We start from the raw sequence: 26,556 nt of genomic DNA, 5'->3' as shown, positions 1-26,556 counted from the left end.
ACTAACCGCTCTTACAGACCGGGGCAGGTCCAGGGGCCTCCCGGGCCCCTACGAGGGCTCTTATCTAACAGGCCTGCAATAGGCTAAGCCAGAGGTTCCGGAAGAGAAGGGCTAGGGCAAGGGGCCGGGAGCCGAAGCCTACAGCCCTAGAGGTAGCAAGGTCAACGGTCCGGCAATGGGTTCAGGAGGGCTGCCGAGGGGGTCGACCCCCCCTACAGACCCTACAAAGAAGGCCACGGGCTACGGAACTGGCCGTATTGGCTAGCTAGAGCAACCGTTAGAGGGCCGACCAAGCCGGCAGGAGGATATGGCGCGTGTTAGACAAGGACCCTCCGTGCCTGGTTTTTACAGGGGAAGGCCTACAAAGGCACCAGAGCCTAACAAAGGCCTAGAGCTCCCTACTAGTACAGGCCCGTACAGGGGCTATTGGCCTCCGTGACTTTCTTTTTAGGGTTTAAGTCCCGGGGGTTAGTACCCCCTACTGTGCCTGTGGCCAGGGGAGGGAGACCGTCGAGCACCTGGTCGTATGGTGCCCGAACCCACCAAGAAGCCGAACGTGGGAATCCTGGGAAATACGGTCGCAAAGGGACCTAGACCTTGTTCTACGGGGTATAGGGGCCTACAACCATCGTTTGGCAAGGAGGGTTCTATAGTGGCTAATGGACCTAGGGAGGCTTCTGGAATACCGCCTTGCGAGGAGGCTAGACCGGGAGGGAAGGCCTCTATAGGGCTATTCTAGCCACTTCTCCTTTTCTTTGTAGTGTATTAGTATTCCGGATCGGGCGTTAGAGGCGGGACAGAGGTTTTTATCCGGCCTATTAGGCACGGTTTCCTTTGTATATAACTAGAGAGGCTCCGGCATGCCTATTAGCATAGCGGTGTAGGACTAATAATAATAATAATATCATTTTCTTAGATATAGCTAAAGATTATATAAAGTACTTAAAGACGATCTTTAGCCCATTCTAGAAGAAAAATATTACTATCTTACCTACTAAATTATATATCGGCTACCTAAATATAGAACTGCTTGGCTTTCGTATAAATAGTCTTAGCCTTACTAATACAAATTAGTATATTAAAGTATTTAAGTAGTTATTCTTTCTATATACGTTAAAAGCGCTAGAATAGTACTTAGGCACTACTAGTTTTCTATAACACTTGATTCTATATTATATAAAGATTGCCAAGCCGCTCTAGAAACGTAAGACTGACTTGCTAGTATATAGCCGTAAAACTAGCAAACTAGAAGTCGGAAACCGTACTAGGAGGATAGGCTATTATAGCCGTACTTCCTTTGACCTAACCAAATAGGAAAAGGCGTCCTTTGCCGCCCTATAAGAGGCCATTTATTACGAGAACCTAACTATCCTCTACCACTTTAATTCTAATAAGTAGCTATATATTTAACTTGATAGCTGTTTAGAACGTAGCTTTAGCGTTATAGTCTTCTATACTTGCGACGAATACGACTAACGCCTAGGTAACCCTATCCTAGCTAACTAAGTACTACTAGTAATGTTCTTAAGCCGCCTGTTAACAAAGGCTAAGATATAATATAGACCCTCTAAATAGGAAGTCGCTTATCTAGTCTAGGTAATACGCAAACTATATACGATAGTCCATTTGACGTGTATACTAGTTATCGTCCTAACTAACTATACTACTATACATAGTATTATGGAACAAACTAACCTAGATACGAGTTCTACCGACCGTGCTAATCGTCGCCTAATCAACGTATCTATCTACCTGTCGTAGTATAACCTTAAGGTCTACTACCTGCCTAGAAGACTTAACTTTATACTGGACGCCTTAAGCAGATTAAGCGCTTTAGGGGACCCCGAACCTTCTAAACGCCTAGATAAATTAGCTATACTTGACGACGTTTGGTTTGCTTTCGCTAAGGCACGGATAGATCCGGATCTTAAGGCAAAGTTCGTTAACGGCTATAAGGCTAATGCCAAGTATACCCCTATTATTGAGGACCTTATTAAAAACAAGCGCGTAGATAGGACTATTAACGATAAGAGCATTGCTATTTATTTACACTATAGGCTACCGTTCGTCCTAGTTAACGAGCTCTTCTACTATATCTGCCTAGATAGTATACACGCGCTATATGTTCTGTCGAGCCTCGTATAACACATTCTAAGCTTGGCTTACGATAAGAAGTATTACTTCGGAACTAACAGGATAATATATGACTTGTATAGCATTGCGATCGATAGAAAAACTAGGCGTATATAGGACTATATAAGGTACTACCCTGTCTATTAAGTTAATACTACTAATTGTAATCTTCTTATAGGCAACTACTAGCTAATTCGTCTATCGGATACGCTACCTATACAAGTAATTGCTATTAACTTTATGGTAGCGTTACTATTAGTTCTATTAGCTGGAACGCTATAGCATTTAAATAGGTACGATAAGTTCGATTCGATAATAACCGTATCGTATAAGTCGTCTAAACGAATGCTACTTATACCTAGCCACTCTAACTATACCACTATAGACTAGGGCTATATATTAATATAATAATTACTCCTATCTAACTAAGGAGTACTAACCGCTGTTATATTTGACCGTGACTATAAATTTACATCCGAGCTATAGACTAGTATATAGAAAGCGCTAGGTACGAAGCTATTAATAACTATTATATACTACCTATAGGGAGATAGTCTTATAGAGCAAAAGAACTAAATAGTAGAAATCGCTCTATACTTTTTCATTTGTAAGAAACTAGATGACAATTAGACTATTATACTTCTATAGCTTTAGTAGCATTTAAATAGTATATATGCTACCTCTATTAGCGTATCTCTATATAAGCTACTATATAATTTCAAACTAGCCGGGCCACTAGAAGCGCTAATAATACTATTGTCAAAAATAGGGCAGGATATCCTAGTTCTATACAAATATCTATACTAAGATGCCTAGATAGTAATAGACTTTATAGTAGCCCACGCTAAACGTAGATATAACGCTAGCCATCGTAACATCAAATTTAAGCTAGGTAACTAAGTATATCTACGCCTCTACCACGGTTACTACTTACCTAGACGGCCGTCGTATAAACTATCCTAGTAACGCGTAGGTCCTTTTAAAGTCGTTAAACACGTTAGCTACCTAGCTTATTATCTTTGTCTACCATCAAATATAGACATCTATCCTATAATATTAGTAGTATACTTATTACCTATACCTCTAGGGACCAACCCGTATAACCGTGCTATACCGCCTCCTAACCCTATTAAGGATAGCTATACCAATAGCAGTTTAGAATCCGGAGATAAGTATAAACTCGAGTATATCTAGAACTATAAGCTTATATATAGTAAGTATAAGTATCTAGTCAAATAGAAAGGACTCAGCTACGAACACAATGTTTAGAAGACCGACTTCTAGCTACACTACGTACGTAAGATAGTCAATAAATACTAAGTACACTAGGGAGGTTAATCTACCACGGCTTAAGTAATATAGATTAAACCCCTACATGGACGCCATTACAAAGAGGCATCAAAGGCTCCCCTAAAAAGAGCTATAGATAGAAGATGCCAGAGTAGGGCTATAAGTAGCCAAGAGGAAGACATACAGGACACTATAATAGTAAGATAACACCACTACTTTCTATTGTAATATTGCTACGGAAAAGAAGGCACGTTTAAGAGCTATTTAGAGCTATAGTGTAGGCACTACGTTTTTCTTCTAGGCAGGGGACTTGATGTAGTACGTTGTCTACGGACGCGTCCATCATGTAAGGCTAGATAAGATAAGACCTGTGGATCTGGCAAACGGGCTGGCAAACGGAGGGTTCTTTGTTCCTAATCCTCTACTTATACCAGAGCTATAGGGCTAGCAAATGTAGGAAGAAGACATCGCTCTTTTGAACTATTTACAACTTACCAACTTTCTTCCATCAATTGGAACCATCTTCCATCTATTGGAAACCATCATCTATCAGGCAGGATGCTTACCCTCTTTAGGAGCCACGAGGTTCCTGCCGGCAAACCGTTTGAACAGCAACTACCATAGGAGGATTAATAAGTTAGAATAATAAGTGGCTGGCATCTTGTTCAATGAAACAGTTTTGTGTCGTGTTGCTGCATGCTTGAACGGAATACCGAGTTCGGTTGTTCCCCGGTATTCTCGCACAGGATCGCGGTAAATCCTGGTAGTCCCCCATGGTTTGTCAACGTGATTGTTTCGCCGAGAGTTGCAGCTTCATCCCAACTTCGAGTGAAACGTCCGAAATTGCGGAGGACAGGGTTTATGCAGCAGGCTGGGCATGTTTCCAAGCAGTGATCTTCTGGTACTATAGCAGGCATATAGCTGTCGAACCGCCTCGGTTGGAACCCTGGGAGTCCGGTTCGGAAAGATGGGGGCCACGGTATTCCAGGGCGGCAGAGCCCAAAGATTAAACGACTCCAAACTACATATGACGGGTCAGCACGAACAGGATCAGGAGTCAGACACGCACTTACTGACGAAGGGGGAAGCAATGGCGCCTACCGCAACAGACTTCATTTGAGATACCCTTCGGTTCTGACCAGTGCTCGCTGGACTCTCTTTCTGATCACCAACCTTGGCTCGGCGTGCGCAAGATGTGCGCTTGCCAACGCGAAGCTACCACAGGCTGTAGGTGTCTAGGGACGTTCTTCTGGAGAACTAAGGTGGTCGAAGCGCTGATTCCTGTTGTTGCAAAACATCCTCGCAATTGTACAGACTATTGTACAGACTGCGTGTTATCGAAGCTTCAGCTCGGCGTATGCTATGATTGAACAACGGCGTCTCCTCACGCCCATATGCCGAGGAAGAGAGAATGAGCCACGACCAGCACGAGGATTGACATCCCCGAGACTTTGGACAGTCTCAACTTCACACAAAGTGACATCGCCTGAGAAACGGCAGTCAATGTAATCTGGCAGCATCAGGTAAACAACCTTGACTAAAGTGTTTATAGTGCCCTAGTGCCCTGCCCAACCAAGCGTGTGCCGATTATAGCTTCGGTTGAGGTCTGAGGGCAAATGCAAGATATGCAACTGAGATCTCACCCAAGCCTTGCTCTTTCCACTGGGAAGATGGTTGGCCAGTGCCTGACTGGACTTCGAACGCAGGGCTATTAACGAGTCTGGACGTGGCAACACGCCGTTCAGATGCAATCTCAAATATCAGACCGCGCGGGTCACAAGACCGACTCAGCATCGTCTACAGCGGTAGACGTGGTGGTGGCTTCAGAGTTTCAAAATGCCCTCTCGAGAGGCGGTTGAGTGCTAGACAATCCCCCCCAACGTTGAGCATGCCCTGCTCTGGATTATAAAACTGAAACCAACACGGCAAGGGGGTGAATTGACGATCCGCAACTGTGGAAGAGAGTTGATATGGAATTGGGCAAACACCCTTCGCTGGCAGGCCCACAAGGTTCTGCCGCAACACCTCCGCCATGAAGAAAGGACGGCCGCGATATTCAGAATCCGGGAATGTCGAAACGTGTTTCACCTCGGAGACCCGACACAGCCGGCGTGTAGGCAAACCGGCCGAAACAGGAAATAGAAGGCATGCGAATGACAGCCGTCAAGAGAGCCAGATGCAGCTTGCAATAGACAGACGAAAACAGAAGACCAAAAAACAGAGGGGCACAACAAGCCAAAGACAATACTAGTGAGGAGCATTGTGTGGAGGTTTCCCGTTCATTGTTTAGACATGAACGGAAGGTGAGCTCATATGCCGTTGATTACCGCGCTGAAAGTCACGTGCTGCCTCTAATGTTCAGTTGGCCTTGGCCTATCAGATGGGCGATTCAACTCCCACAGGACAAAGAAGGAAGGCGTGAAGGGATAAACGGCACAGCTTGGGCGTCGGGCTGCAGTCTGGAAGTGGAGTGCTCAATGTGGGGTTTCCTTCGCCTTGGGAGGGCCAGGCTCGCTCAAGAAACAGCAAAGTCGACGATTGCTCAGAACCTGAAGACAACAGCAGCTGCTTCGTTCTGTCAGCGCCGTTGGTTTGGCGGAAGCTTCGCAAGAATGGCGCCTGTGCGGGACCCCAACACGCTGTCCAACTACGACCAATGGCGGACCAGACACACCACCGCCAACTTCAAGGTTGATTTCGCAGCAAAGTGTCTGCGCGGGTCGGTGATCCTCGAGCTCGAGTCGCAGACAGACAAGGCCAGCCGGGAGATCATTCTTGACTCCAGCTACGTCGACGTCTCGGCCATCAAGCTCAACTCGACACCTTCGCAGTGGGTGATCAAGGATCGCACTGGTCCAAACGGCTCCCCGGTCCACGTCGCGGTCCCCAACGGTGCCGCCAAGGGGGAAGTTGTCAAGCTCGAGATCGAGCTGGCCACCACTGAGAAGTGCACCGCCCTCCAGTGGCTGACTCCGGCCCAGACGAGCAACAAGAAAGCCCCCTTCATGTTCAGCCAGTGTCAGGCCATTCATGCGCGGTCTATCTTCCCCTGCCAGGACACCCCGGACGTCAAGAGCACGTACGAGTTTAACATCCGCAGCCCCCATGTCGTCGTTGCCAGCGGTGTTCCGGTGCCGGGCGCGACGGTGGATGCGGGCGAGGACAAGATTTACAAGTTTGAGCAGAAGGTCCCCATCCCTTCCTATCTCTTCGCCGTGGCCTCGGGAGATATCGCTAGTGCCCCCATCGGAAGGTGCTCGTCGGTGGCTACGGGTCCCAACGAGTTGAAAGCGTCGCAATGGGAGCTTCAGGATGACATGGACAAGTTCCTCGACGCTGCCGAGAAGATTGTCTTCCCCTACCAATGGGGAGAGTACAACGTCCTCGTTTTGCCGCCGAGCTTCCCGTACGGAGGCATGGAGAACCCCATCTTCACCTTCGCCACACCCACCATCATCAGCGGTGACCGGCAAAACATCGATGTCATTGCCCACGAGCTCGCCCACAGCTGGAGCGGTAACCTGGTGACGAGCTGCAGTTGGGAACACTTGTAGGTCCACCTTATCAGCGACGAGACGTGGTAATTCTCATTAACTTCTGATAGCTGGCTGAACGAGGGATGGACCGTGTACTTGGAGCGGCGCATCCTCGCGGCCATCCACAAAAATGATGCCTATTTCGACTTTTCGGCTATTATTGGCTGGAAGCATCTCGGTGCGTGTCTTTCCTCTGGATTTATTGCTTTTCCCCCACTAACTTAAGACACCGTTCATCAGAGGAGGCTATCGAGGGATTCGGAAAAGACCACGAATACACCAAGCTGTCGATCAAGCACGATGGCATTGACCCAGACGACGCTTTCAGCACCGTTCCTTACGAGAAAGGCTTCCATTTCATCTGGTCCCTTGACCGCCTCGTCGGACGGGAGAACTTCGACAAGTTCATTCCCTACTACTTTAAAAAGTGGCAGAACAAGTCCCTTGATTCCTACGAGTTTAAGGACACGTTTCTCGAATTCTTCGGCGCGCCTGAGTATGCGGGTTTGAAGGATAAGCTCGCGGAGATCGACTGGGAAGGCCGCTTCTTCAATACCGGGCTCCCGCCGAAGCCCGAGTTCAACACTTCGCTTGTTGATGTGTGCTTCCAACTTGCCGAGAAGTGGAAGCAGAAGGACTACACGCCGAGTCCCTCGGACATTTCGTCCTGGACCGGCAACCAGGTTCTCGTATTCCTGAACGCGGTGCAGGATTTTGAGGAGCCCCTGACTGTGGGGCAGTCGGTATGTTGCTGTGGTATTTTGAAGCAGTCCTATGGTCATGAGCTAACCGGAAGTCAGCAAAACCTGGGCAAGATTTATGGGCTCGCCGACTCGAAGAACGCCGAGCTCAAGTCGGCCTATTACCAGATCGCAATGAAGGCCAAGGATACCAGCTCGTACCCTGGTGTCGCCGAGCTGCTTGGGAATGTCGGGCGTATGAAGTTCGTCCGACCACTGTTCCGCTCCCTCAACAAGGTGGATCGTGATCTCGCTCTCGGGACGTTCGAGAAGAACCGCGATTTCTACCATCCCATCTGTCGCCAACTGGTTGAGAAGGATCTTGGGGTGGGCGAGGCGAAGTCCTCTTGAATTGCATTGTACTTCCGTAGTACTAGTACGGCGAGATGTGCTGTTGTATCCATTTAATTACAGACATTGTGGGACAAAGAGGTCTCGGAATGTCAATCGCCAATGGGCCACAGCTTTGAGCAATGAATGGACTGCTAGGGTGATTCGGAGAAAAGAACAAAAAAATCTCACCAGGATCTGACAAAGCAGCATTTTGTCTTCGCGCCATCTCTGATGACTTTCATAGTTTGGCAAGAATATTAAACAGGACCAACGGATTACGCCGATCAGTATCCTGGTATTCTTTACCGAGGAGAGGTGAAGCCCAAGAAAAGTCGCAGGCTATAGCAAGACCTCGGCTGCATTTGCATCGGTGACTCGAGGCCGCCTAGTTATCATCTGGTGTTTCCCATTGATGGGTTAGGTGATTGATTAGAGGGAGAAGCTCCTGTGGTCCAGTTGAATGGCTGCAGGTACCAACCCCCCTTCCCCCTTGCACGTGAAGAATGACGCACCGCGTCCACCAATCAGCTGTCGCCCACCCCACATTTCAGACCACCCCCCGGCATCTGCCTGCTAACCGTTCCAGAGCGGTTCGCGCCTCGCGTCCCCCGGAGTCTGCGTTGACACGGAAGCTCGAATCCCATTCCTTCTGCGCCGCTGACGGCGCCGTTTAGGTACCGGCTCCACCAACGCTGGCAGTCGCCAACCGCGTAATCTCGAAAACCTCTTTGCTATACAAAAGAGACAACACTCCGACAGCAACTCAACAGCCCCAACAGTCGACTTTTTTTTTTTTTTAAAAAAAAAGGCGCAGCAGCAGCCCCTCGCATCCGCCCCCACGACAAGTACTAGACCGCTTTGAAGCCACTGGATTCCTGGCGAACACGGCTCTGGGTGGGCTAGGATGCGCATGGATGCTGCACCACGGGCCGGGAACTCTATGCTGGGAAATTCGAGGATCGCGCAGTAATCACGAGGTGACCGATTCGCCCGACCCGTGAGCGGTTGTCGCTGGGAAACGGCTGTGCCGCGATCAAGTGTCAAACGTCTCGAAGGGCCGAGCCGGCGCGTGGCAGAAACCGAATAATCGGCGACAATGGCTCCGGCCGCGGCGCCCGCCGGGGGCGGGAACATCAAGGTGGTGGTCAGAGTTCGTCCTTTCAACGGTAGAGGTGAGATGCTCGCGCGCCAGGGGATAAGGAGGGGCGGCCCGATGAAAGCTTGGGGCCAGGGGAGCTGATGCAGTTGGCTTGACAGAACACGACCGGGGAGCAAAATGCATCGTGGAAATGAAAGACAACCAGACCATCCTGACCCCGCCGCCCGAGAGCGCCGGGAAGGCGATCAAGGACCCCGGCCAGAAAGTGTTTGCCTTTGACAAGTCGTACTGGTCCTTCGACAAGACCGCGCCCAACTACGCGGGGCAGGACACCCTGTTCAATGACCTTGGCAAGCCGCTGCTTGATAATGCCTTCCAGGGATACAACAACTGTATTTTCGCATACGGTCAGACCGGCTCGGGCAAGTCGTACTCGATGATGGGATACGGCAAGGACGCCGGTATCATTCCGAACATCTGCCAAGACATGTTTAGGAGAATCGGGGAGATGCAGCAGGACCCTAACGTGCGCTGTACCGTGGAGGTGTCGTACCTGGAGATCTACAACGAGAGGGTGCGCGATCTCCTGAACCCGGCGAACAAGGGCAATCTGAAGGTTCGAGAGCACCCTTCTACCGGTCCGTACGTCGAGGACCTGGCGAAGTTGGTCGTCGGAAGCTTTCAGGAGATCGAGCACTTGATGGATGAAGGCAACAAGGCGAGAACGGTGGCTGCGACCAACATGAACGAGACCTCGAGTCGAAGTCACGCCGTGTTTACCCTGATGCTGACCCAGAAGCGCTTCGACCCGGAGACCAAAATGGAAATGGAGAAGGCAGCCAAGATCAGTCTCGTCGACCTTGCCGGTTCGGAAAGGGCCACTTCCACAGGTGCGACCGGTGCCCGGCTCAAGGAAGGCGCAGAAATCAATCGTTCCCTCTCCACCCTCGGCCGTGTCATCGCCGCGTTGGCCGATCTCTCCACCGGAAAGAAAAAGAAGGGCGCGGTAGCACAGGTCCCCTACCGAGACAGCGTTCTCACGTGGCTCTTGAAGGACTCTCTCGGAGGCAACAGCATGACGGCCATGATTGCCGCCATCAGTCCGGCAGATATCAACTACGACGAAACGCTCAGCACGTTGCGGTACGCCGACTCTGCGAAACGCATCAAGAACCACGCCGTCATCAACGAAGATGCCAACGCCCGCATGATCCGCGAGCTCAAGGAGGAACTGGCCCTCCTCCGCAGCAAGCTAGGGAGCGGTGGCGGTGCCAGCGGACCGTCGGTTCCCGCCGAGGAGGTATACGCAGAAGGCACGCCTCTGGAGCAGCAAATCGTCAGCATCACGCAGCCCGATGGCACGGTCAAGAAGGTTTCAAAGGCCGAAATCGCGGAGCAGCTGAACCAGAGCGAGAAGCTCCTGCGGGACCTCAACCAGACCTGGGAGGAAAAACTCGCCAAGACGGAGGAGATTCACAAGGAGCGAGAAGCCGCGCTTGAGGAGCTCGGAATCAGCATCGAGAAGGGCTTTATCGGCATGTCCACGCCCAAGAAGATGCCACATTTAGTCAATCTTTCAGACGACCCCCTGTTGGCCGAATGCCTAGTTTACAACCTGAAACCCGGCGTCACCACGGTCGGCAACGTCGAATCGAACGCGGACCATCAAGCCAACATTCGTCTGAACGGGTCGAAGATTCTCCACGAGCATTGCGTCTTTGAGAATGCTCCAGATGGCACGGTCACAATCATCCCAAAGGAGGGAGCGGCCGTCATGGTCAACGGAAAGCGAATCTCGGAGCCGACGAGGCTACATTCGGGTTACCGCATCATCCTGGGCGACTTTCACATTTTCAGATTCAATCATCCGATGGAGGCCCGCGCCGAACGAGCCGAGCGGCAAGAGCAGAGCCTCCTGCGCCAGTCCATCACCGCAAGCCAACTTCAAGCCCCGGAGAGGGCGTCTCCGTCCCCGAGTCCGTCCAAGTTTGGTCATGAGAGGACGTTGAGCACGGCCGTTTCCGAAGTGGGCGACAGCCGCCCGGATTCGCCCGCCACCTTCCAGCGCAACACAAAGGAGTCCGATTGGTCTTTTGCGCGTCGAGAAGCCGCGCCCGCCATCCTCGGCATAGACCAGAACTTTGCCAAGCTGACGGACGAAGAGCTTAATGCCCTCTTCGAGGACGTCCAGCGGGCCCGCGCGGAGCGTGTCAACGGCCGGGAAGGCGATGAGGACGGAGAGTCGATGGCTTCATACCCGATCAGGGAGAAGTACATGTCCACTGGCACCATCGATAACTTCTCCCTCGACACGGCCCTGACCATGCCATCCACGCCCAAACAGGGCGAAACCGACGATCGGCTGAGGGACATGCGAGAGGAGATGCAGAACCAGCTGGAGAAGCAGAAAGAGGAGTACCGCGACCAACTCAAGAGCGCCGAGGCGGCAAGTGTCGAGGTCGAGGAGATCAAGAAGGAAAAGGTCCGGATGGAGGAGACGCTGGTCAAGCTCAAGGCCGATATGCAGAAGCAGCTGGAGGTCCAGCGGCGCGAGTTTGAGGCCAAGATTGAGAAGCTGGACCCGTTGAAGCGCCCAAAGGCCAAACCGAAGCTGTCCAAGGAGGAGATTGAGCGGGCCAAGGTCGTAGTCAAGCATTGGCGGAGCCGGCACTATGTGCGCATGGCCGAGGCTGTCCTGCAACACGCTGCCACGCTGAAGGAGGCCCAGGTCATGAGCCACGAGCTTGATGAACATGTCGTGTTCCAGTTCACCGTGGTTGACGTCGGGCACACGCTGTGCTCATCCTACGACATGGTCCTGAACGGGCTGACCGGCGAGGGAGATGATATTGCGCTTGAAGAGACGCCGAAACCGTGCATCGGCGTCCGCGTAATCGACTACCGGCACAGTGTTGCTCACCTGTGGAGCATCGAGAAACTCCACGACCGGGTCAGGCAGATGCGGCAGATGTACCAGTATCTCGATCAGCCAGAGTATGCCCAGCACCTCAAGTTCGATAACCCGTTTATCGAGACGTGCATGCCGCAGTACACTCTGGTCGGGGAGGTTGATGTGCCCCTGAAGGCGGTATTCGAGAGCAGGGTCCAGGACTTCACCCTCGACGTCTACTCCCCGTACACGACGCACGCTATCGGCATCCTCAAGCTATCGCTCGAGCCGTCCAGCGCGCGGGCGCCGTCCAACACGCTCAAGTTCAACATTGTCATGCACGAGTTGGTCGGCTTCGCGGAGCGCGAGGGGACCGAGGTGCACGCACAGCTCTTCATTCCCGGCATTTCCGAGGACGGCATAACCACTACGCAGATGATCAAGGACTTTGACGAGGGCCCGATCCGGTTCGAGAGCGTTCATAGCATGAGCGTGCCCCTGTTCGCGCCCCCGCAGACGACCCTGCGCGTGGCCATCTTTGCCAAGGTGTCGGCCACACACTTGGATAAGCTCCTAAGCTGGGATGATATGCGGGACGCGGTGCCCAACTCGCAGGGCAAGAAGGGCGCCAGGATTAGCGAGTCACACTTCTTTACCGAGGAGAAACACGACTTGCTGGCACGCATCCAGATCCTCGAGATGAACGAGGAGGGCGAGTACGTGCCCGTGGAGGTCACCCAGACCAGCGAGCTCGACGGCGGCACCTTTCAGTTGCATCAGGGGTTGCAGAGGCGTATCGCCATCAATCTCACACACAGCTCGGGCGATGCGCTGCCGTGGGACGACGTCACGGCGATGCGTGCCGGCAAGGTTCAGCTGCTGGACAGCGCCGGCAAAACGCCCGACATGGGCTCCGCGACCCCGGACATCCCGCTGAAGCTGGTGTCTGGCCCGTCGTTCCGGACCAACGCAAATGGCACCCGCAGCGTCACCATGATCGGGCAGTGGGACTCGAGCTTGCACAACTCGCTGCTCCTTGACCGGGTGACCGCGGATAAGTACCGCGTGCGGATGACCGTGTCGTGGGAGATCAGCTCCGAGAGGTTAGCCGAGCCAATGAAGTTCTCCATGAACGTGTGCTGCCAAGTCCTGTCACGGTCCTTCGTCCGGCAGACGTCCGTCTTCTCGTCGCTTTTCCAGCACGTCCGCATCGTGCACTCGGCGACGGGCATCTTCACGCTGCAGTTGCGGCCGGCGCCGATCAAGCGGGTGGGCGATCTCTGGCGGATGAGCAGCCAGCATGATTACGTCAAGGGCGAGGAAAACCTGACGGCCTGGACGCCCCGTGGTGTCTCGCTCGTGGTCGACTACATAAACTCCCGCAAAAAGCGGAAGATGATGGCCGAGATGGCGGCGGTTCAGTCCTTCCTAAAGAAGATCAACATTCAGGAGACGAACGGCGAACAAGGAGCCGAAGACATAGAGCTGCCCCCTCCACCGAAACTCGCCGACGACGACTCCATCGCGGAGCTCCTGAAGGATGATACGCCTGAACCATCCCCGTCTGCGTCGCCCGAGCCAACAACCAAGGACCCCCCTATCCACCCCCAAGAGCAAGAGCCGACCGCCTCCCCTCCGGTGGAGCAAGAAGATGAAGAAGGAGAAGGAGAAGAAGCACAAGCTCCGAAACCAAACCCTTCGGAATACTCAGAGCATCAAACGGAGCTCTTGAACCGTTGTCTGAACCTCTGGCTCCGGTACCCCGACCCCTCGCTCCGAATTCTGTCGCCCGCCAACACGGACCCGCCCGAAGACGGCGCCCCCCCGGCGGACGCCTCGTCTCTCTCTCCGGCCCAGCAGCCGACGTCGATCGCGACGGTCATCCGCGTGCCCAAGAACCCGTCGGTCCTCAAGGGCGGGTACCTCCTCGTGCCCAACGCGGACTCGACGCGGTGGGTGAAGCGGTTTGTCGAACTGCGCCGGCCGTACCTGCACGTGCATTCGGTCGGGTCGGGAGAGGAGGTCGGGGTGGTGAGTTTGAGGAACGCGAGGGTGGACAGCCAGCCGGGGATCTTGGGCTTGTTGAATCTGAACGGGGGGGATGACGCCGCCGACGAAGGCGTGGACGTGGGGGGGGATGAAGGCGGCGGTGGCGGCGGTGGCAGTAGTGGCGGAGGCCCGGGGGCGATCGGCGGGGGCTTCGAGACGCCGAGGAGGGGGTTGTCTCCCTCGCCCTCGCGGTCGGCGGTTCGCTCCCCGCCGCCGTCGTCGGGTGGGGCGGGAGGCTTGATCGCCTCGCTTTGGCCGGGCGGCAGCGGTTCAGGCAGCAGCAGCAGCGGGGCCCGAAGCGGCAGGCCTGGTGGTGCTAGCAGGTACGGCGGCGGCGGCGGCGCGGGCGGTGAAGGAGGAGCAGCAGCAGGAGGAGGAGGGGCAGGAGGGATCAGCAGGCTCAGCGAGCGGCTGCAGGCGGGGGTGTTTGCCGTCTACGGGACGGATAACACTTGGCTGTTTGCGGCGCGCAGCGAGCGCGACAAGATGGACTGGGTTACCAAGATCGATCAGAGCTTTGGCATGAGTAGCGGGACGCCGAGTGGGACCGCCAGCCCGCGGGTTGGCGGCTGGTGAAAGGGGGGGGGAGGGTGTGTGGACGTGGATGGACGGGCGATGGCTGGATGGATGGATGAACGAAACGGATGGATAGACGGCAAGGTGCTGAAAAAGCGGTGCTTGGTGGGTTATCTATATACTACTGCTGCTTATCTGCTTATTAGGGATACCCGGGGAGATGGACGAACGCCCTCCCTTATTCTGTCTTATATCGACCTAGGCGGGTGGTTTCTTGCTTGACATGCGAGAGCCAGGGGGAGAATGAGTGCAACGAGATCTTGGAAAGAATTATTTTCTCTTTTTTTCTTATTAAGTTATTTATTTCCTTTTCTTTTGGTCCGGCTCTCTTTGGTTACGGAAGTATATATATGTTTGATGCTATGATAGATGAGATCCTCTGGGCTCGAGCCTATTATTATGCGACACATATCACAGATTCTTAGAAGGACGAGATTCACGGTGTTTGTAGATGAGTACGTGCTCGTACCGTTTCTAGAATGTGTAATAGGATTTTTGTTTTTCTTTTCCTTTTTCCCTTTGTTACTCTGTGGACTTAGGCGAACGCAGCCCTTGGAGCTTTAAAGGGGGTCATGAATTGGAAGCCTTCGAAATTTTGTAGCAAGCAGTAGCAGACCTAGAGCTCACTGGCACGCGAGTGGAGCATTGAGCCCACATACTTACTGTTTGAAATGAGAATGTACTCTGTGCTTGTAAGGATACGTGTCATGAACACGGATCAAATTGATTGCTTGTTCTGCTGAAGTCCATGCCTGCTTTTGTTTTGCCGTCGTCAGAAACCCCCAAGCATTCCCAGAACCGGTGTGCTGCGGCATTCCTGTAGGCCAGCTTCGATTCGCTCTAGCATCAAATGGCTGGATGGCCGAGTGGTCTAAGGCGGTAGACTCAAGAATTTCATGTTCTTCCCCACTGAGTGGGGTGCATTCTACTCTCGCAAGAGGCGCGCGTTCGAATCGCGCTCCAGTCATTGAGCATTTCTTTTTCTCGCAGCCTGAATTTTTTTTTCACCAATGTCCCAGACCACCGCGCCGTCTAACGGCCAACCGATCCAGGATCAGGGAGTATTAGAATCAGGGGGTATTATAAATCACTCTTGTTGAGATCACAGATTCCATTGGCATTTTCCACTCAAATTCCAGATTGGGCGATCGGGTCTTTCAGCCATGAATTCAATAGTCTAATCCGTACTTGTAGATGCATTGTGGCCGTAATTATCGCTTCCACAGGTCGACGACCAATCGCGAGCTCCAGTGATGCACTGCTACGGTGCAGGGCGCCTGCCGTGGCTGTGGAAGGTTGGCAGGCACGGCAGCGTATTACCAGTGTTTCGTATATACATACAGCTGCTTTGAGCTTGCCTTGGGAAGTTTCAACTCAACACTAGTGTAGTAGTACTCGAGGTGCCTCATTACAATTGCCTTAATCTTTCACTACCATTCTCTGTACAGATTACGGACTAGTGAGCCACACTTACATTGCGGCCCCCCCCCTTGCATCTTCGGCAACTTCAACTCCACCACCACTTCCATCCAGATTGGAATTCAGAGACAGACCACCCTAGCGCACCGATTCGTCATGTCTACCGGTACTACGACCACCCCTTCGACTGCCCAAGCCTCTGGCGGCGACGAGGCGACAGACCTCAGCAAGCAATATGACACGCCTCTGGGCCTCGCACACACCACGATGCAGGCTCTCAAGGACCGCATCAAGCTGCACTACGACCTCGCCAGCGACTACTACCTGAACCTGTGGTAAAAGCGCACCTTCCCCCTGAGCCCCCCCTTTCCCTCCCTTGGTGCCGGCCCTCACCTTCGCTGATCCGGGAAAACAAACAAACAAAAAAAAAAAAAAAGGGGTGAACACATCCACCACGGATACTGGCCCACCGAGTCATCCAAAGCGAACGACTCCAAGGAAACGGCCCAGCTTAACCTCATCCGCCTGCTGCTCTCCATCTCCGGCCTGCTCCCGCAAGAGCGGGATGGCAATGGCGAAGAGAAGCAGCTGCGCATCCTCGACGTCGGGTGCGGCATCGGCGGGACGACGCGCTACCTGGCTTCTGCCCTGGCCGCGGCCGTGACGGGCATCACGATCTCGGGGAAGCAGGTGCAGATCGCGAGCAGGTTGTCGAGATCCGCCGCCGCTGCTGCTGCTGCTGCTGCTCGTGGGCCGGGCTTGGATGCCCCGCCGGCGGCGGCGGCGAGCGGCGGCGGCGACGACGACGACGACGACGACGCGGACGGGTTCATCCCGCTCGGCGACAAGGGCGGCAAGGTGCGGTTTGTCGAGCTCGACGCCGAGCAGATGGGCGACTACTTCGCCTCTTCGACCTCGTCGGCGTCGGCGTCGGCGTCGTCGCCTGGGCGCGAAGGCGGAGGAAACGGGGGACAGGGTTTGTTCGATGTCGTCTGGATTAGCGAAGCGCTCTCGCACTTCCCCAACAAGGTCCTGTTCTTCCGCAACGCGCACCGGCTGCTCCGCCCCGGCGGGAAACTGGTGCTGGCGGACTGGTTCAAGGCCGAGGATCTGGAGGACGGTGTCTTTGAGGCGGATATCAAGCCTATCGAGGGTCCGTTCTCCCGCCTCATCTTCCCATCTTTTTTTTTTTAACTTTATTCTCCATTGTACCCCTTTCCTCTCCAATACAAGTTTGTGGTTGTGCTGACGACGCTCATGATGCAGATGGCATGCTTCTCCCACCGTTGTGCACGCAGCAAGAGTACGTGGGCCTGGCTACGGATGCTGGCTTGAAGGTTTTGGGCGGGCCGAAGGATATCAGCAAGGATGTAAGCAAGACTTGGTATGTATCCTCCCCTCCCCTTCTTGTGCTCTTCCTTGGAGCATCGCACTGACCGGTCCAGGGACATCTCGTGGTCGCTGGTGCAGAATCCCTCGCTGTGGGCATTTGCCTTTAGTCAGGGAAGAGACGGCATCGCCTTCTTGCAGGCCTTCCGCGCCATGAGAAGAGGGTATGCGAACGGGAGCTTCCGATATGCTGTCATGTCCTTTGCGAAGCCGTAACAGAGGATAGCCCTGCAGCTGGATGATATACGAGGCGGAAGGTTGTTGCATTGCAGAGTGTGAGAGTGGACAAGCCGAGCTCCCTGGCCTCCGAGGAGGCCGACACGAAAACCAATCATGATCCACGCGCCCTGATTCCCGTCGAGCAATGTGTCGAACACCTTCTATTACCATGCCAGCAAACCTACCCCCAAACGCCTTGAACAGATGGTCCCATCCTGCAAACCACATATCCCATTGTCCTCGTCATGCTATGCATGGGCATAGTGCCATTTACATGAATCAAAACAAAAGACGCTTTCGTATTCAACGACAAGGGAGATCGCAGCCGGGCTCCCCGAGAGGATAGTTTGGCCTTTTAGACGAGCAGTCGTCTCTTAACGGGTGCGGGCACAGGCTTGTCATCGAGCGTATCCCGCTTCTTGAACAAAGCCGTCTTGCCGAGCGCTTGAATCTTGCTGAGGAGATGGCTGTTGACAATTAGCATTTGAGCCGCCAAGAGCTGCGCGGGTTCTCAAAGCAAGGTGGATAGCCGAACTTGACTGCCCACGGCGTAGTAGGTCGGTGGCAGAGCCCTCTGGGCCTGCGAATGAGCAACTAGTAACCAATAAAGGTTCTGCTCGAGGTCATGTACGCTCGAGGCTGGGGTTGTGCATATGGACGAGCAAGAGAATAGGGGGAAAGTAAGCGTACTTGATGGGCATCTGGCCGCGGCTTTCCCTGACCGCTAGACTGATCTTCTCCGCCTGGGCCTCGTGGTCGCGGAAGTGCTCCCGAATCAGATCCTGCGCTTCCTGCTCGTCGGCCGACCTGACAACATAGGTGCAGCCTTCCTGGTCGCACGTCCAGGTGCCATCGGGCCCGCTCGGTACCGTCGTGGGCAGCCGCTCGGCGTGCACGACGACTCGGACCGCGCCCTCGGGCACGGGCAGACGCGAATCGACGAGCGTCTCCTCGCCGGCCGCGACTTCGTCATCACCAGTCTCTTTGTCCTCGACATCGTCCTCGAGGTCGTCCTCGTCGCTGATAAGGTGGTTGACCTTAGCCGTCTTCGCGCTCCGATGGCCACCGTTAGCTTGGTCGTCGAGGTCGGACCGCGGGCGCTTTTTGGAGCTTGTCGCCAGCCGCAGGGTTGCCGCTTTCCCAGACCTACTACGGCCGCGCTGCGGGCCTGCGTACAGATCCGCAAACTCGGCTTCCGAGTCGCTGTCATGCTGCAAAGCGCTTTTCGTCTTTGCCTTGAGGTTGATGGCCGGCGGAAGCTGCGTGGCCGGTCTTGTTGTCGAACTCGCCTTGGAGGTCGCGCTCGACTTTTCTCGCCGGAGTGTCTGGGCGGGAATCTTATCCGGATCCATGGGCTCCGTCGGCTTCCAGGGCCGCTTGGCGGCGTCGGCCAGCCACTGATACGACATGGTGCCCTTCCACTCGGGGCCCAGGCGTGGCAGCAGGTCCTTAGCATAATAGGCCAGGATGTCCTTACCACCGGAGTAAGCGCGGACCTTGCACTTGAAGTAGACGGCCGAGTGAATCCTGGATGGTGCCGCCTTCTTGATGTCGACCTCGCTCGCGACCTCGTTAAGGATCTCGAGAAGCCGGTCGACTGAGGATTCGTGGTCGACGTTGGAGGTGGGCGTGTCTCTCGGCGTATCGGTCTTGGGGGTCTCCGCTGGCGCGGGAGACGATTTGGAGCTAATGGGGTGGGTGAGTTGCCTGTACTTCTCCGGCAGTGACACCGGGGTTCCGCTCGTTCTGGGCTTGGGTCTGTTGGCAGACTTCGACTGCGGACTGCGCGAGCGGCTCGGGGCAGAACCTCGCATATCGCCGTCTTCAACCTCGAGACTTCGGCTGCCTGACCTTGCCGACCTGCTTCCCCGATTCCCCGTCGCCTGATCTCGAGAAGAAGACTCCTGCGACTCTGACGGGGGCGGCGGGGGTAAAGCCGCTCGGCGCGCGATGTCGGCCAGTCTCTTTTGTACGTCCTGGGCATCGTTAGCCACAACAGCGAACCCGAAGGGAAAAGGATGGGGCCAATTGCGTACGGGGTGGGAGTCGCGCAGCCACTTCGCAAAGCGTGTTGTGTTCCAGTCCAGGTCGACCTCCTTGTCGAAATGGGGGATAAGGAAGTCGGCCCATTTATGGCACAGAGCCTCGACCTCGTGGCGCAGGATCCCGTCGCCAGCCCTGACGGCGTACTTGAGGAACACTTCGTCCAGGCTCGGCGGCGGCGGTCTTCGCGACTTCTTCTTGCCGCCGCACGCCTGCGCGTAGGCCTCGTACACTTCGAACGCGCTGTAGTAGAGGGTGATGGCCTCTCGGACCTGCTCGTACATGGGCAGATATCGGGCTGACGGTCGTATCTCGAACCAGCCCGCGGCGCCCGAAACCCACAGGACGAGGGGCCCGTCCCCGATCGAGTATCGGTCCGAACGGGGTATTTCGATGTAGGCGGCCCTTACGCTCGACCTGACGACTTGGCTAAGTCAGCGTGGGGATGCGGCCTGGGAATCGGCTTGTTTTTTTGCTCACGGTTGGGGACCAGCTTATCCTCGTCCACCTCGAGGAGACCGCGGACGATCAGAGGCCCCTCGAGGTGGACGAGGAGCGGGTTCGCTAGCGTCTTGCCGTCGCTCCGGTATATGGTCGCATCGGTCAGGACGTAGCACGGCCATTCGCTATCTGGCACGTGTTGCGGTGCCGGCTTAAGTACCAAGGACTCCTTGGTCCACCGGATCTGTGGGTGGTCGAGGGGTGCGGTAGTCGAAGTCGACGAGGCTCTACGGCGTCGAGGTCGGCCCGCCATCGTACCGATCAGCGAGATCGTGCGATTGGGAGGAAGAGAAAATGCAACAATACGATTATGGGCCCTTAGGGAGGGTCATTTCTTGACTTTGGCGTGGTATCTCCTCGATTTCTCGACCTAGGCCGAGATTCGTGGTTGGGCCTGTTCAGAGAGCCCACGCACGCCTTCGGTGGTTGGAAAGAAAGTAGGCACAGTACGGAAGTAATGCGCCGGCTCTTTACGCGGGTATTCACAGGCACGCCACTAACTTTAGTTGACGCGACAACTTTCAGCGCGGGCCGGAGGAAGTGGGGCTTGGTTACGTAGCATCCCAAGTATCCCAAGTATAAGGTACTTTGCTCATCAATCATGATCCTACCATACACGAAGATGGCAAGCCCACTGAAGAAAAGTACCCGCAACTTCTACTCCTAAGAAGTGGGCCTCTCTTACCGCCAATCGATAAGCTGCGATCTAATCGCGGCGAAAAGGCCCTTTTAGGTTCTTTTTTTGCACCTCGAAGCCGCCTACCTCACCTTAAAGTACGGATCCGTACACTAAGGTTCTTGCACTGTCCAAGGGCGCCTCGGCGCAATATCGGTCTGCTCCTCCGAGCCTAGCATTCCGCATTGGTCGAACAGGAGAGGTGTTTGTTGACCCGATTCTCGCGCCGTCGATGAATTGAAATTTGGTGGCTCCAGAACGTAATCCTTATGAGGCTTCCCAGACTTGCCAAAATGGCCGCCAACAAGGTTCTCGAGGGCGTCTTTGGTGTGTATCGATAACCCGTCGCCGTGACTTTGGAATTTATTCGGTTATTTTTTTGTTGTTGTGTCGCCCCGTCTAACTTGGGTTATTAAGCCATCAATAAGCCCTTTGGCATGAGCTCCGCGCAGGTGATCCGCGACTGCCAGGAGTACTTCAACCCGTCCGCCCTCTTCGCGCCGCTGATCGAGCAGGAGCGGGCCCTGCGGGAGAGGGAGTCGCGGTACCAGAAGCACCGGCGGAGCAAGGCGAAGCAGGCCATCCGGGTCAAGATGGGCCACGGCGGCACCCTCGACCCCCTGGCCACGGGCGTGCTGATCCTCGGCGTCGGCAAGGGCACCAAGTCGCTGCAGGACTTCCTCGCCTGCACCAAGACGTACGAGACGGTCGTCCTCTTCGGCGCGAGCACCGACACGTACGACCGCACCGGCCGCATCATCAAGAAGGGCCGCTACGACGACCTGACGCGCGAGGCCGTCGAGAAGGCCCTCGAGGGCTTCCGCGGCAAGATCCGCCAGATGCCGCCGCTCTACTCGGCGCTCAAGATGGAAGGGAAGCCGCTGTACGAGTACGCGCGCGAGGGCAAGCCGATCCCGCGCGAGATCGAGACGCGCGAGGTCGAGGTCGCCGAGCTCGACCTCGTCGAGTGGTACGAGCCGGGGACGCACAACCACCGCTGGCCGACCGAGGAGGCCGAGCAGGTCGAGAAGAACCTGGTCGACTCGGTCTGGCGCGTCGCCAAGCAGCAGCAGCAGGCCGCGACGGCCGACGAGCTTGCCAAGCTCACGCCGGAGCAGCGCGAGGAGGAGGCCCGGGCGCTGGCCGAGTACAACACCAAGAAGCGCGAGGCCGAGGAGCGCGTCGACAGCCTGGTCACCGACGAGCAGCAGCAGCCGCCCGGGCAGGGGGGCGAGCAGGGGGAGCAACCGCCGACCAAGAAGCGCAAGAAGACCAACGAGGGCCGCGCCGAGCCCATGATGTCGGGCGCGCTGGGCAGCCTGCCGCCCAAGGGGAAGGGGTCGGACCTGGTCCCGCCGCCGCCCGCGCCCGACACGCCCCCCCCCTGGGGGGAGGACAAGGGGCCGGCCGCAGCCAAGATCCGCATGACGGTTACGTCGGGGTTCTACGTGCGCAGCCTGTGCCACGACCTGGGGGAGAAGCTGGGCTGTGGCGCCATGATGGCGGAGCTTAGTCGGACACGGCAGGGGCAGTTCGTCCTCGGCAGCGACAACTGCATGGAGTATGACGAGCTGCTCAAGGGGGAGGACGTATGGGGCCCCAAGGTGCGCCGCATGCTGGAACTGTGGAATAACCCAAATGCGAAGGCGGAAGAAACAACCAAGAGCGAAGGCGGGAGCGCACCGAGAAAGGCCGAAGAGAGCAAACGGGCAGATGAGGACAAGGAGCAAGCCGCGGCCGCTGCTGCATAGTTCAGTTCCCCCATCTCTCCTGGCCCCGTTCTCGGAGAGGACGCCGTGAGAGCGAGGGCCGAGGATTCGGTCTAGAGCTGTCGCATTAATCGCATTGATGGACACCTCGAAGCAACGCTTAAAACAAAAAACTTGGGAAAATAGACAGCGCTGGCGCATTGGGAGTCGAATATACCGCCGTCGCCTACCGATAGACAAAAACAAGTACAACCCGTGTCCGTGGCCATGCAACCTTTTAATTCGCCCTCTTGTCCCATCCCGTATGTTCGTCCCGAAAATGTCCGTACCCTTAGTATGCAGCAACCTGACGTAAGTCGTACCCAACCACTCGAGCTCTTTTTCTTATCCCCATCTCCATGGACATCAGCGTTGGTGGCCCAGTATCTTTCTCTTTTTGCTTCCTTCTTTTCTTTGAATCTCTCTCTCTCTCTTTCTCGGTATTTTTCTCCCTGATACCGGAATCCGTAATCAGTTGAATTCCCGAGACCAGCCCCCCCCTTTTCTCTCTCTGTTTGTGTGTCTGTCTGCCTGCCTCTATTCCTTACCCAGCCGGTCCACCTCGCCCAGGACGCCCCTGACGCGCTCGATCCTGCCGACGGCGCGCTCGAGGCGCTCGAGACGGCGGCGCTTGTCGGCCTCGCGGCGCTCCAGCTCGCTCACGCGCTCCTCGAGCCGCGCGCGCGCCCGCCGCTCCGCCGCCACCATCTCGTTGGCCTGCTCGAACAGGCTCGCGCTCAGCTCCTCCACCTCGCGGCTCGTCTGGCTCAGCCGGCCCTCGGCCTCGAGCCGCAGCGCCTGCTCGCGCGCCAGCGCCGCCAGCAGGTCCGGTGCCGCCAGCGAGGCCGGGGGCGAGTGCGGCGCCGGGAGAGGCTGGAGAGGGGGGTGTGGCTGTAGCTGTGTCGGTTGCTGCTGCTGCTGCTGCTGCTTTTGTTGATGTTGATGTTGTTGTTGTTGTTGTGATGGTGGCTCTGGTGTGGGAGGCGATTTTCGCGACAGGAGGGCCGAGATGCGGCTTGCTGCGCTTGTTGTGAGGAAGGAGGAGCGCGAGGGCGAGGGAGACGGCAGGCCGGCTGCCGAGCTGGGCGGTGTCGGGAGGGAGGATTGGTTTGCTGTCGAGGGCTGTTGGTGACTTTGTTGCTGCTGTTGCTGCGGCGGCGGCGGGGCGGAGGAGGACGGGGTTTGCGGACGGGACTGGAGTTGGGCGCGCAGCTTGGCCAGTTCGTCTTCGTAGTCGGCCCAGCGGTCAACGGCGGCCGTGGCTTTCTGGTTGAGCAGGCGGACCTGGGCTTGAAGGTCTTCGATCTGCTTCTGCGCGTTGAGGAGGGCCGCTTGGGTTTCTTCGTAGGGCGGCAGATCGGCGCCGAATCCGCACTTCGGGCAGCACTGTGTCGTCGTCGTCGACGGGGCGGTCGTCAAGGTGCCTGTGCTCGCGACGGCCATGGCTGCGGCTGTGCTCATGGTAGGAAATGTAATTGGAGCAGCAGATCGGGTGTGTTCTCTCGAGGATGCACTCGCATGAGATATGATATGTGTGCACGTACAAATTACCACAATTTTGGCTCGGTGCCGTCGTCGGATGCTGAGATGCTCCCACACCGGCACGAAGCAGCGGCGGCAGTCTTAAGTTGTTGTCTTGAAGAAAATGGAACCGAGGGTCGGTTTCATGGCGAATCGAGGAGGGGTGGCTGGGCTGTCTTGGCTCTCGGAGCCCTGTCCTTGGCGCTCAAGGTACCCTTCCCTTTTCTCTGACGTCGCGCTTTGTTTCGCAAACCACCCCCAGCCCCACGATCGACGGCGGCGTGCACTTAAGGTTACCTGGGCCGCTAGCAAGGGATACTGCGCCCCGAATCATCAAGTGTGGTAACATACCTACTTTAGGTAAGTAATGCACTAAAAAAAAAAAAAAAATGTGCCGCGTCACCACGGGAAGCGGAAGTAGCCGCAAGTAATCCGTACAGAGTAGTGCATCCCATCCGCACGGAGTAATCCGTACCCACAGAGCAGTGGAAGGGAGGTAGATACCTAGAGTACCTAGTTACATGATGCGGATTGCCATCAAGTGTATTGGCCCGGAACAAGTCCTCCCACGCCAGACAAACCAGTATTCCGTACAGTACTTTCGTACCTCTGCAGCTATGCAGGCTCCCCCACGTTTGGGCGCAGGTATGTACTGTACGACGCAGACCTGTTATGCGCCGTGGGCACCGAGCCTGCAAATATCCTCCCTTCTTCTTTTCCCTTGCTCTTAAACGCTCTTAGTACCTTGCAATGTTCTGGAGCCTCAGTGTTGGTGTCTTTTTCTTTTGTGCTAAGCACAGAAGGTTCGCCGAAGCCGGTGAGCCGTACCGAAGCACCGGTGACCCAAGAACCGAAGTCTCCTCTCCTCCTTGGGCGGAATTGGGGGGTCACAACGCGCAGCCGGTGTCGGACGGCGTCGCGCATGGATGGCCTGCTGGAACGGCGTGGTTGACAAGGAACCAACAGTCCTTACCAACGCTCCCGCCATTGCCGCAAGCCCTCCGAATTAGAAATCGCGGTAGACGTGGAAGCCAAATCAGCGCGGACGACCTCATTGCGGCTGCGGCTGCGGCTGCGCAACCTTCCTCAACTCAATCGCTCCCGTCTCGGGATCCCTGAACTCCTTCCAGCTCACCGGCTGCATAGTATTGCCCGCCTCGCTGACGGCCAACACCACTCCCAACTCATTCTTCGCCGTCGACAGGTAATAGTTCGTCTGATCGCCCAATGAGATCTAGTAATTCCTCCGGCACCGCGGCGTCAGCAAGTCCTCAACCAACTTCCTGCTGCTCTACTTCCGGTCGATAAAAGAGACGAAGAAAAGGGGGGGGGGAAGGAGGGGGGAAGAGAGGGAAAAAAAAGATAGGGTAGGGTTTGAGACTTACCACCTCCGCCCGGACAATATCCCCCGGCCGGAAGCTCTCGTAGATCTTGACCCGGTCCTTCTCAGTCGCCCGCACGTCCTGCACCCGGATCAGGCCCTGCCACTCGGCGTCGAGCACCGTGTCCCCGCACACGAGGATCGCGACGACCGCCTGCCGCGGCGTGATGCGCAGCACCCGGCACAGCACCACGTTGCCCACCTCGGGAAGCACCTCCCTCTTCATCTTCCTCCTGCCCTCGCCCTCCGCCCCGCACCCCGCGGCGGCGGCGGCGCCACCACCAACCCGGGACGACGACGACGACGACAGGCGCGGGGCGGACACGGAAATGGTCGGCAGCTCGGCCGGCGCCGGGGCGGGAGTGATCTTGGTCAGCCGCTTGGCCGGGCCCGGCGCGCGCGCCGGCTGGCTGACGTGCACCTGTCCGAGCAGCGAGGCGTACAGGTTGGCCCCGTGCAGGTGGGTGCCCGGGCCGGGCTGGTACCGCGAGGCCGGGCCGAGGAGCTGGCCTGGGATGGCGACGGCGGGAGGCTTTGTAGCCATGTTCTTTCTTTTCGATGTTCCCCCGGCAACAAGGGAAAAAAAAAAACTAGAATACTAATAAACTCGAAAGGCTTGGCCGCCCGGTCGCTGTTGGTGTTGTGGTGTGGGCCTGGGGTTGGGTCCTAGTGTAATAGGTTCAGCGCGGAAAGTTTTAACGTTAGTAGGCGGGTTTGGGCTATCCTCCGTTTCGAGGTCGTACTCCGTAGTCGACTTTGGATGATGGAAGCCGCGGGATGCGGATGGGATGTGCGGATGCTTGGCGTTTGCTTCGGGAACTCGAGATCCGGGGTGGTTCGAGATGGTCAGTGGTCAGTAGGAAAAACGAAACAACCAGGAACTGGAAGTTCTGCCGCGCATGGGGTCCCTCTTCTGGGATCGAAACGGGTGTTTCATTCGCTGTTGTGCTGGTTCCTGCCCCACTATTACCTCCTTACGAGTTTGCTTGGGTAGCGGCCGGTCCCCTGCTGCA

At 55.8% G+C, this 26,556-nt stretch overlaps 7 protein-coding genes and 1 non-coding gene across 8 annotated transcripts; 5 read left to right on the top strand and 3 right to left on the bottom strand.

Moving 5' to 3' along the window:
- Nucleotides 1-5,824: 5,824 nt before the first annotated feature.
- MYCTH_2302478 (uncharacterized protein) lies at nt 5,825-8,360 on the top strand. The gene is made up of 4 exons (XM_003662136.1): nt 5,825-6,973; nt 7,028-7,137; nt 7,200-7,702; nt 7,760-8,360. The coding sequence occupies exons 1-4, from the start codon at nt 6,036-6,038 to the stop codon at nt 8,048-8,050; spliced, it is 1,842 nt and encodes a 613-aa protein (XP_003662184.1). The 5' UTR covers nt 5,825-6,035; the 3' UTR covers nt 8,051-8,360.
- A 472-nt stretch (nt 8,361-8,832) lies between these two features.
- MYCTH_2302476 (uncharacterized protein) lies at nt 8,833-14,794 on the top strand. The gene is made up of 2 exons (XM_003662135.1): nt 8,833-9,204; nt 9,290-14,794. The coding sequence occupies exons 1-2, from the start codon at nt 9,129-9,131 to the stop codon at nt 14,644-14,646; spliced, it is 5,433 nt and encodes a 1,810-aa protein (XP_003662183.1). The 5' UTR covers nt 8,833-9,128; the 3' UTR covers nt 14,647-14,794.
- A 704-nt stretch (nt 14,795-15,498) lies between these two features.
- Nucleotides 15,499-15,613, top strand: MYCTH_t69. Its single transcript has one exon. It is a non-coding gene; the product is annotated as a tRNA-Leu (tRNA).
- Nucleotides 15,614-16,110: 497 nt separating this feature from the next.
- MYCTH_2143314 (uncharacterized protein) lies at nt 16,111-17,670 on the top strand (the record flags this gene model as incomplete). Its single annotated transcript, XM_003662134.1, has 4 exons — nt 16,111-16,400; nt 16,503-17,218; nt 17,332-17,449; nt 17,511-17,670. The coding sequence occupies exons 1-4, from the start codon at nt 16,222-16,224 to the stop codon at nt 17,668-17,670; spliced, it is 1,173 nt and encodes a 390-aa protein (XP_003662182.1). The 5' UTR covers nt 16,111-16,221.
- Nucleotides 17,671-18,142: 472 nt separating this feature from the next.
- Nucleotides 18,143-20,722, bottom strand: MYCTH_2302469 (uncharacterized protein). Its single transcript, XM_003662133.1, has 3 exons — nt 20,197-20,722; nt 19,710-20,140; nt 18,143-19,649 (listed from the first exon to the last, which is right to left on the bottom strand). Exons 1-3 carry the CDS (start codon nt 20,468-20,470, stop codon nt 18,297-18,299), a joined length of 2,058 nt encoding a protein of 685 aa, XP_003662181.1. The 5' UTR covers nt 20,471-20,722; the 3' UTR covers nt 18,143-18,296.
- Nucleotides 20,723-20,939: 217 nt separating this feature from the next.
- Nucleotides 20,940-22,991, top strand: MYCTH_2302467 (uncharacterized protein). Its single transcript, XM_003662132.1, has 2 exons — nt 20,940-21,220; nt 21,311-22,991. The coding sequence occupies exons 1-2, from the start codon at nt 21,187-21,189 to the stop codon at nt 22,642-22,644; spliced, it is 1,368 nt and encodes a 455-aa protein (XP_003662180.1). The 5' UTR covers nt 20,940-21,186; the 3' UTR covers nt 22,645-22,991.
- MYCTH_2302466 (uncharacterized protein) lies at nt 22,991-24,326 on the bottom strand. Its single transcript, XM_003662131.1, has one exon. It carries the CDS (start codon nt 24,082-24,084, stop codon nt 23,179-23,181), a length of 906 nt encoding a protein of 301 aa, XP_003662179.1. The 5' UTR covers nt 24,085-24,326; the 3' UTR covers nt 22,991-23,178.
- A 727-nt stretch (nt 24,327-25,053) lies between these two features.
- On the bottom strand, nt 25,054-26,126 carry MYCTH_2302465 (uncharacterized protein). The gene is made up of 2 exons (XM_003662130.1): nt 25,548-26,126; nt 25,054-25,396 (listed from the first exon to the last, which is right to left on the bottom strand). The coding sequence occupies exons 1-2, from the start codon at nt 26,085-26,087 to the stop codon at nt 25,214-25,216; spliced, it is 723 nt and encodes a 240-aa protein (XP_003662178.1). The 5' UTR covers nt 26,088-26,126; the 3' UTR covers nt 25,054-25,213.
- Nucleotides 26,127-26,556: the final 430 nt, after the last annotated feature.

This window comes from Thermothelomyces thermophilus, chromosome 2 (genome assembly GCF_000226095.1).
Source record: "Thermothelomyces thermophilus ATCC 42464 chromosome 2, complete sequence".
Lineage (NCBI taxonomy): Eukaryota > Fungi > Ascomycota > Sordariomycetes > Sordariales > Chaetomiaceae > Thermothelomyces > Thermothelomyces thermophilus.
Note: the sequence above shows the minus strand (reverse complement) of the source record. Positions and strands in the feature narration are given on the sequence as shown.